The 10,803-nt window shown below is 37.4% G+C and overlaps 1 protein-coding gene across 2 annotated transcripts; it reads right to left on the reverse strand.

The window, feature by feature from the left end:
* Positions 1 to 881: 881 nt before the first annotated feature.
* Positions 882 to 2,025, reverse strand: LOC104113067 (uncharacterized). 2 transcript variants are annotated; one of them, XR_001972658.3, is made up of 3 exons: positions 1,761 to 2,022; positions 1,415 to 1,618; positions 882 to 1,320 (listed from the first exon to the last, which is right to left on the reverse strand). XR_001972658.3 is itself a non-coding variant. In XM_009623152.4 (3 exons), the coding sequence occupies exons 1-3, from the start codon at positions 1,833 to 1,835 to the stop codon at positions 1,298 to 1,300; spliced, it is 306 nt and encodes a 101-aa protein (XP_009621447.1). In that variant the 5' UTR covers positions 1,836 to 2,025; the 3' UTR covers positions 882 to 1,297. The 2 variants fall into 2 exon arrangements, 1 of the variants encoding a protein (XP_009621447.1); XM_009623152.4 differs by having other exon boundaries at positions 1,757 to 2,025.
* Between the last annotated feature and the right edge of the window lie 8,778 nt (positions 2,026 to 10,803).

A 10,803-nucleotide genomic window follows, 5' to 3' on the forward strand; every position in this document is an offset into this window, starting at 1 on the left:
ATTTTGAGGGTAAACAATCCACATCTTGGATACGCAAAGAGACTAGTCTACTTGTTTGTCAAGATCTAAGATTGGCCTTACAATTAATTCATGGATTTTCCTACTAAGCTTGAGCATCTTGTTGTGTTCTTTCTCATTATAATTCCCACCCTCTTTGGTACTCATCAATGAAAGTCTAGTTGCGAGACTTACCTTAAATTAATTGTGACATGTACCTTTTTTCCTGTTGTTTTAAACACCTAAATCAAATATTCTTTTCTTTTTCCTAATAAATTGTTTTTTATCTTGTGCGAATTTAAATTGCTCATACTTTGTTGGCACTTAAACTCCTTTTATTCCATTTTCTCTTCAAACAGGTTGGAAAAAAATAGAAGGCAACAAACTTTATGTTGGAGAATTTGACAGAAAACTGAAAGCTACCAAAGGGGAGAAAATACAACAAGATTTTTGCAAGCATGTTGCTCACTGCAAAACTGGCAGACCTTGCTATTGCTGTTTAATCATGGGCAGAACTGATTGTTATTATACAATGCAACTTTGTGAGCAAGGATGTCCCAAATTTCCCCCTTCGACTCACAACCATCAGATCAAAATCCCCTCGTGATCTCATGGTGTATATACAGGGGTTGACAACGTTAGAGCAAAAATAATATTTAGTTAAGCATATATTGGAGTAAGTTGTAACTAAAAGGAAAATTCAGATCTGTGCATGTGAGCTTACGTTTCAGTAGCAAAGCTATCTTTTTATCATTTGATACGTTCCCTTATTCCATTCCATGCTTCTTTAAATAATAGACCTAAACGTTAAATCGTGACGAAGAAAGTCTAAAGTAAATGGCTCTTTAGATGGTAAACTATCAAATTAAAGATGAGGCTGCAAATGTGGGAATTCACTTTAAATAATCAAGACGATAAATGGAAATTCATATTACTAAGCCAGTTTACATTTTACACAATGAAGCTAATGGCCAAAAAAAAGCCCCCTCTCATCCCATACAAATTAATTCCTTCTGATTGTCTAACAGTCTAAGTCTAAATCATTATGCAAGGCATCTACTTATTATTTTGTTAAATTCTTCCCATATCTCCCATATTAAAGTTGGTCTGTCACTGTTGTTCTTCTCACGGGTCTTTTCCCAATCCTTCTATCCTTACGATCAATTCAAGAGATGAATGTTGCTACTGAAAACTGTGATTACTTAGAAGTTTTCATGCTTCTTCCCAAAGAAGGCTCAGGATTCAGCTGTAAATTTGTACATCTCCGGGAGATTTTGCAGGTGCCCAAACTTGTGACTGGTCAGCCAAAAACTAGCGAAAGACCTGAGACGAATATATGAATAAAAGAGGGTCAGAATTTAGAGTAGATATGGACTCAAGAAAATAACCAACAAACAATTCATTGTTGCTTAATTACCTGCTGATGAACCTCTTAGATAATTCTGATCGTACTTTAAAGGATAAATACGATCGACATGCAATGGGTTGAACTTGCAACAAGAGACGAGAAAGCTCAAGGCTACCATCGTAGGAAAGGAATAAAAAAGAGTTAATGTCCCCTTTCCATGTGAATCAGACCTTCCGTCTTTTCTTGTTGCAGTAAAACCACAAAACATGCAAACTGCAAAATAGCTAAGTCATTAGATATAATTTATTAGACTCCACGTCTTTTATTTTTTTACGTGAATTTTATAAAGGAAAAAGGCAGATCGACACATCAAAGATTAGAATGAAAGCATAAACGAAGAGATGAACTTACAAACATGGTGACTCATTGATTCAATGTCGAAAAATCCATGAAGAGGATTCATGCTAGAATTGGATTCCATCATCGTCATCGTCGTTCTCTTCAGTGTTGGTAGCCCTCCTCATCTCTGCAAATAGGCTGAGTTGTATTGAGAATGATGGTGATTGATAAAAAATATCACTATATATAGGAGGGACAAGGGGCTCTAGGGTCAAAAGTTGTTACCAACTTTACTAAAATAAAATCTAATTTGAACCAGAGAAAATCTGATTTATTCCCAATTTTACTGCAAATATCAAAGTTCTATTTTTTGCAAATTCTAAAATATATAATAAGTTGTTATTAGTAAAATTTGATTCCCTTCCAACTCTATGATGAATATTTGGTCAGTTGATTGCATTCCTTCTCTAGCTAGCAATAGTAAGTTGTTGTTAATAAATCTGATTCCCGCTCAACTCTAAGACAAATATTTGGTAAGTCTTTTAGTGTATTCCTTCTCGACCTTTTATTTCTTTCGTTAAAAGGAGATTCGGGAAATTTCTAATCTTGGACTTACCATTGCACTCAGAAAAGAGAAAAAAGAGTCTTTACCTAATTCAGTTTCATGAACTACGTATACTATATTTTTTATGAAAGATTATCATATTGAGGTTTTATTTTTTAAGATGAAATAGTCTTAAAATGAGGGTGAATGGGAAATGGAGGGAAAATGAAATTTTTGAGTAAAATTTTAAGTTTTCCCCTCTTGACAATGAGACATTGTCCCATATTGGAAGAGAAAAAGATTTTTGGTGGGTATATATATAATTGCTCTTCTTGTAGCTCTTAAAGAGTTAAGAAGAAAGCAAGCCTCGCGCCGTCGTCGTCGCTCGCTTCGGCTTCGGCTACGGCTACGGCTTCGGATTTTTGATTGATTAATTTTTTAGACCAAATAGTAAAGCATATCGATTTCTGGTTCATAAATCAGAAAATCCCGACATTCATAATAATACGGTTATAGAATCAGATAATGCTGAGTTTTTTGAAAATATATATCCGTATAAAAAGGAATGTAAGTCGTTTGGTGAAGGATCTAAACGACCTCGGGAAGAAACAAAAGAAAGTACATATAATCAGGAGGATCCAAGACGTAGTAAACGTCAAAGAACGTCTACTTCATTTGGACCAGATTTTGTGACTTTCTTATTGGAGAATGAGCCTCAAACATTTAAAAAAGCTATAATTTCTTCGGAATCATTATTTTGGAAAGAGGCAGTCAATAGTGAAATAGAATCCATATTGAACAACCATACATGGGAATTGGTTGATCTTCCTCCTGGAAATAAACCTTTGGGTTCTAAATGGATTTTTAAGAGAAAAATCAAAGATGATGGCACTATTGATAAATTCAAGGCAAGACTCGTAGTCAAAGGGTATAGACAACGAGAAGGTCTAGACTACTTTGATACATTCTCTCCAGTTACAAGAATTACGTCCATACAGATGTTAGTAGCATTAGCTGCAGTGTATGGTCTTGAAATTCATCAAATGGATGTTAAGACGGCCTTCTTAAATGGAGAGTTGGAGGAAGAAATTTACATGGAACAACCTGAAGGGTTTGTGGTTCCAGGTAAAGAAAAGAAGGTATGTAGACTTGTTAAGTCTCTTTACGGACTAAAACAAGCACCCAAACAATGGCATGCGAAATTTGACCAAACAATGTTGTCAAATGGTTTTAAGATAAATGAATGTGATAAATGTGTGTACATTAAAAATGTTCCAAATCACATAGTCATTGTTTGCCTATATGTGGATGATATGCTGATAATGAGTAATGACATTGCCAACATAAATGCTACTAAGCGTATGCTCAATAGCAAGTTTGATATGAAAGACTTGGGAGTTGCTGATTTAATTCTGGGAATTAAGATCCATAAGACTCCTCAAGGTCTGGCATTGTCACAATCTCATTATATTAAGACAGTACTTGAAAAATTCAAGCACTTAGGCTTTAAAGTTGCAAAGACTCCAATTGACGTGAATCTTGCATTAGCAAAGAATAAAGGCCAAAGCATATCACAATTGGATTATGCTCGTGTGTTGGGATGCTTAATGTATATCATGAATTGTACACGACCAGATATAGCTTGTGCTATAAGTAAACTGAGTCGATATACGAGCAATCCAGGCCAATCTCATTGGATGGCAATGAAACGAGTTTTGGGATATTTAGAACATACCCAGAACTTTGAATTGCACTACAGTAATTTCCCTGCGGTGATTGAGGGATACTGTGATGCAAATTGGATCACCGGTTCAACTGATTCTAAGTCCACAAGTGGATATATATTCACTATTGGTGGAGGAGCGGTATCTTGGAAGTCGTCCAAACAAACATGTATTGCCCGCTCTACAATGGAGGCTGAATTCATAGCCTTAGATAAAGCCGGTGAAGAAGCTGAATGGCTCCGGAATTTCTTGGAAGACATTCCATTTTGGCCCAAACCGTTGGCACCAATATGCATACATTGTGATAGTCAAGCGGCAATTGGAAGGGCTGGGAGCGTTATGTATAACGGTAAATCTCGTCATATACGACGAAGACATAAAACCGTTAGGCAATTACTCTCTAGAGGAATTATCACGATTGACTATGTAAAGTCAAGTGATAATGTGTCGGATCCACTTACAAAAGGCCTAACTAGAGAGGTAGTTGAGAAATCATCAAGGGGAATGGGGCTATGGCCGAGAACAAGTCATTGTGGCGGTAACTCTACCTAGAAGACTGGAGATCCCAAGATCTAGGTTCAAGGAGATCAAACAAAGTCATTAATGACGGTTCAACATTGTCAAATAAAATTTTAGTCCATTCTCGTGATGAGACAATGTTCAGTACCAAGGATAAAGCATTAAGGCTTTTTAATGATTTCTAAATTTGATACGGGGTATATCAAATAGTGTATCTACAGGATGACACGTTTAGGAATCACCTATGTAAGTGTGAAGTGTTAGCCGCTTCAAGGAGAACTTTGTAAGGCCAGTTCTCTACGCACTTATGAAACCAGGCGGTGTTCATGGCTGAAACGAATACAACAATGAGAACCAAAGACGGTTAAGGGTTGATTGTCTGACTTATGGTTGTCTAGGTATACACCAAAGATCGACGGTTCAAAGATATCAAATCTACCGATTGATCGAGTATATCCGACATAAGTTTACTACGGAAAGTTTAAAGGGAAACCTACTTATCCAGATGCGATTAATCCTTGCTTGTAAATCACACAGTTTTTTCATGCATATTTCCGTGATATAGCCATTCCCCATTCATGTGGGGGATTATTGAGGTTTTATTTTTTAAGATAAAATAGTCTTAAAATGAGGGTGAATGAGAAATGGAGGGAAAATAAAATTTTTGAGTAAAATTTTAAGTTTTCCCCTCTTGACAATAAAACATTGTCCCATATTGGAAGAGGAAAAGATTTTTGGTAGGTATATATATAATTGCTCTTCTTGTAGCTCTTAAAGAGTTAAGAAGAAAGCAAGCCTCGCGCCGTCGTCGTCGTCGCTCGCTCGGCTCGGCTTCGGTTTCGGCTTCGGCTTCGAATTTGGATGATTTGGATTTGGATTTGGATTTGGTCAAATGATCGATTGATTGATTAATTTTTTGGACCAAATTTATTTGTTAATAGTAAATATTAACGTAAGATTATCCGCATTTGTAATAGATATTTTCCAATCCGTGTATTGACCATTTGGCAGCCGCCTAATGCTCTTCCCACCATGAATGTGCTTGCTCCACAAACAAGCTAATGCTTGCTCCACCATGGAGGGTGGACGATTGGTCTTCTTCAACACTGGCTGCTATATATATGTGCAGCAACTGTTGAAGAAAGACACACACAACACACAAGACACAAACTGAAATCGCTCAACAGATTTGGCTATACATTGCACTCCTTCCTCTCAGCATTTCCATACGATTTTCTGAGTCTCTACTCCCTCGTTCTGCATTGTTTTTAACTTCAAACATAGCAACTGTAAGTGTGATTTGCTACCAAACTTTGTGTTCGCTTAAACACTGGGGTTTGAAGTACCGCTACACCAGTGTGTGATTCGTTCTATCCTGGGAGGAAATAATTCATTACCTTGGGTACTAGGAGGGGATTAAATTCCTTAAGGAAACACAGTGAATTCAGTGGGCTCGAATTATTTATTGTTTCATTATGATAACTTATATTTTACAGAATTATTATTTACATATATAACAATATTGACGGGACTAACATATCATCCTCCTACGAAGCCTCTATATCCACTTGTGTTCGATATTTATAACAAAGACTACAAGGGTTTAGTAACAATATGAACGCCTGGAACTTTTTTTTCTTTTTTATTGTTTCAGTGACGTTTCGTTGGAAACATGAATGAGTGCAAAAAAGATACTTGCAACTGTAGATCCATCAGAAACTATGATATTATGTGTAATTAATACCACGAGTAGCAGAGGCGGAGCTAGCCTATGAGGTACGGGTTTGGCCAAACCCAGTCACTTTTTCTCAAATATTGTATTTATATTAGAAAAATCATTAACTTTTTATAAATATTTAATTGCGAACCCAGTAACTGAGACGGGTTATGAGTTTCGTGGCAGATTTAGAACCCATAAATTTTAAATCTTGGCTCCGCCTCTGACGAATAGCAAAAATTATGATTTTTTGATATTTCTACACCCTTTTTCTATGGCTTTTTCATGGAAAATAATGCCATGAACTTTCAAAAATATTGGGAAGCATACTGCCTTAATGGACAGTGTTTAAAAACTGTCGGATACGTGTAGTTTCGATGTCTCTTTTAAACATTAAATAAATATAGGAAACTCGCTATTAAGAAATTTTGAAATTGCAGATTTAACATTAAAAACACGTCTACTGACAACAATTTGTCATATATGTTGAAATTGGCAAAAGTACCACATCGGTGGATGACAATTTTGAATGAGAATTTCACCCTATAAAAGGAGGCCTAATGTTTAGGATTTAAATACACCTCTCATTTGCCTTTTATCTTCTTAAGGCATTTGTATCTTCTCTCTTTAGTATTATTTCACTTGTAATTTTGGAGTGGAATAAAATATTGATTGTGTCCGAGGAAGTAGGCAAAATTGGCCGAACCTCGTAAATTCTGGTGTTCTTTTATTGTTGTCTTATTGTCTTGTTTATTATTTAGTGGTTGTCATAATTTTTGGTATAGTAGTTGTGACTCATTCACACTATATACATTTGGCTTCCGCAACAATTGGTAACAATTGGTATCAGAGCCAAGGTACTGTCTAAGTATGCTCTGTGGTTGCAGCATAGTCTGATCTTCCACATCAGAAAAGATCTATCTTGGTAACTGAGTCAAGGTTCTATCTGAGTATGCTCTGTGGTTGCAGCTTAGTCTGATCTTCCACACCAGAAAGGAAATAATCTTGATTTGTGTCGTCAGCTACTAAATAATATTTGTGTCAAAATGGGAGACAGTAAACAAGAAGAATCTACATCAAGTGTCAATAATACGTCATCGTTGGCATCTTCGCTTATGACAAGAATTGTGTCAAATGCGAAATTTGCGGTAGAAATTTTTGACGGGTCAGGACATTTTGGGATGTGGCAAGGCGAGGTTCTAGATGTTCTTTTTCAACAAGGGCTAGATCTTGCCATTGAAGAAAAGAAGCCAGATGTTATTGGAGAAGAAGATTGGAAAATTATCAATCGTGTTGCTTGCGGTACCATTCGATCCTACCTTGCTAGAGAGCAGAAATATCCATACACAAAGGAAACTTCTGCAAGTAAATTATGGAAAGCACTGGAGGATAAATTTTTGAAGAAAAACAGTCAAAATAAATTGTACATGAAGAAGAGACTGTTTCGCTTTACCTATGTTCCTGGTACCACAATGAATGAACATATCACCAGTTTCAATAAGTTGGTCACAGATTTGCAAAATATGGATGCAACTTTTGATGATGGTGACTTGGCCTTGATGTTATTGGGGTCACTTCCTAATGAGTACGAGCACCTTGAAACTACTCTACTCCATGGAAATGACGAAATTTCTCTCAGAGAAGTTTGTTCAGCTTTGTACAGCTATGAACAAAGAAAGGGAGAAAAACAGAAGGGCGGAGAAGAAGAAGCACTAATTGTGAGGGGTCGTCCTCAAAATCAAACGAGGACTAAGAAGGGAAGATCCAAGTCGAGATCTAGACCCAGCAAAGATGAATGTGCCTTTTGTCGAGAAAAGGGGCACTGGAAGAAAGACTGTCCGAAGTTGAAGAATAAGGCCAGACATAACAATGGAAAGGCCATTATGGATTCAAATGTAGCTGATTGTGATGATTCAGACTTCTCATTAGTTACAACAGAGTTATCAACATCATCAGACATATGGTTGATGGACTCGGCTTGTAGCTACCATATGTGTCCCAACAAGGACTGGTTCGTGAATTTTCAAGAAGGAGAATATGGAGTCATCCACACAGCGGATAACAGCCCTCTTACCTCATATGGCATTGGTTCAATAAGATTAAGGAGCCATGATGGAATGATCAGAACATTAACAGATGTTCGATATGTACCGGGTTTGAAGAAGAATCTCATCTTTGTGGGAGCCCTAGAATCAAAAGGGTTCAAAATCATTGCAGAAAATGGAGTGATGAGAATATGCTCCGGTGCACTAGTGGTAATGAAGGCCAATCGGAAGAACAATAACATGTACTGCTATCGTGGTAGCACAGTTATTGGGACAGCAACAGTGACATCCAGTGATGACAAAGAGGCAGAAGCAACCAGGCTATGGCACATGCGCTTGGGACATGCTGGAGGAAAATCCTTGAAAGCTTTATCTAATCAAGGATTGTTAAAAGGCGTAAAGACTTGCAACTTGGAGTTTTGCGAGCATTGTGTCAAAGGGAAACAGACAAGGGTTAAATTTGGTATAGCGATCCATAATACTAAAGGCATTTTGGATTATGTACACTCTGATGTTTGGGGTGCTTCCAAAACACCTTCATTGGGTGGGAAGCACTATTTTGTAACCTTTGTTGATGATTTTTCCCGAAGAGTGTGGGTGTATACAATGAAGAGGAAAGATGAAGTGTTGGGAATTTTTCTCAAATGGAAAACGATGGTGGAGAATCAAACAGGCAGGAGGATCAAGTGTATTCGCACAGACAATGGAGGTGAATACAAAAATGATCATTTCAATAAGGTCTGTGAAAATGATGGCATCGTCCGACACTTCACTGTCAGAAATACACCACAACAGAATGGAGTGGCAGAACGTATGAACCGGACTTTACTGGAGAAGGTACGGTGTATGTTGTCCAATGCTGGCTTGGGCAAAGAATTTTGGGCTGAGGCAATTACATATGCATGCCACCTCATTAATCGTCTACCATCTGCTGCTATTGATGGCAAGACACCATTTGAAAAATGGTATGGAAAACCTGCTGTAGATTATGATTCTTTGCACGTGTTTGGCTCAATTGCATACTATCATGTGAAAGAGTCAAAATTGGATCCGAGAGCAAAGAAGGCTATATTTATGGGGATTACTTCTGGAGTCAAAGGATACCGCTTATGGTGTCCAGAGACAAGGAATATTATATTCAGCAGAGATGTTACCTTTGATGAATCTACCATAACAAATAAGATGACAGTTGAAGATGTCAAACAAACTGGTGGTGCATCAAAGCAGGTGGAGTTTGAGGGAAAATTTATTTTTCCTACACAAGAAGCAGAGGAGGAAACTCATGAAGATTACCCTCTGGAAGAAGAGCCAGTAGAAAGGGAGATTCCAACTCAGGAACCTCGACAACAACTTGAATCAATAGCAACCAGCAGGCCAAAAAGGACAATAACGAAACCTGTTCGTCTTATAGAGACGGTTGCTTGTGCAACCTCAATTGTAGCTGATGGTGTTCCTACCACTTATAAAGACGCAATCCAAAGTTCAGAAGAAGATAAGTGGAGGATTGCCATGAATGAAGAAATGCAGTCCCTTCATCAGAATCATACATGGAAATTGGCCAATCTCCCGAAGGGAAAGAAAGCAATTGGGTGCAAATGGGTATTTGCAAAGAAAGAAGGATTTCCTAACCAAGAAGATGTTCGCTACAAAGCAAGATTGGTGGCCAAAGGATATGCTCAAAAGGAGGGAATTGATTACAATGAAGTATTTTCTCCAGTTGTAAAACATTCCTCCATTAGAATTATGTTGGCTTTGGTAGCACAGTTGGATTTGGAACTAGTTCAGATGGATGTAAAAACTGCGTTTTTACATGGAAACTTGGAGGAGGAAATCTACATGACTCAGCCAGAAGGATTCAAAGTTGCTGGAAAAGAAAATATAGTATGCAAACTTGAAAAATCGTTGTACGGATTGAAACAATCTTCTAGACAATGGTACAAGCGATTTGACAAGTTTATGTTGCGGCAAGGGTACAAGAGAAGCAAATACGATCATTGTGTGTATTTGCGCAAACTTAATGATGGTTCCTTTGTATATCTTCTCCTATATGTTGATGATATGTTGATAACTTCCAAGAATTCGGAAGAAATTGATAAGTTGAAGATTCAACTGAAGGAGGAGTTCGAGATGAAGGATCTGGGTGAGGCAAAGAAAATTCTTGGCATGGAGATAATAAGAGATAGACGTACAAAGAAACTCTGTTTATCTCAGAAAGAATATTTGAAGAGAGTACTAAAGCGTTTTGGCATAGATAAGAAGACTAAGCCAATTAGTACGCCACTTGCTCCCCATTTTAAGCTAAGTACTACTATGTCGCCAAAGGATGAAACTGAACAGGAGTATATGTCAAGGGTACCATACGCAAATGTTGTTGGTAGCTTGATGTATGCAATGGTTTGTACGAGACCTGACATTTCACAAGCCGTTGGAGTTATTAGCAGATATATGCATAATCCAGGAAAGGAGCATTGGCAAGCTGTGAAATGGATTCTACGGTATATTCATAGTACTGTAGATGTTGGGTTAGTTTTTGAGCAGGAAGGCAATCGGTCTGTAGTTGGATATTGTGA

This window comes from Nicotiana tomentosiformis, chromosome 4 (assembly GCF_000390325.3).
Source record: "Nicotiana tomentosiformis chromosome 4, ASM39032v3, whole genome shotgun sequence".
In the NCBI taxonomy this organism is placed as follows: domain Eukaryota; kingdom Viridiplantae; phylum Streptophyta; class Magnoliopsida; order Solanales; family Solanaceae; genus Nicotiana; species Nicotiana tomentosiformis.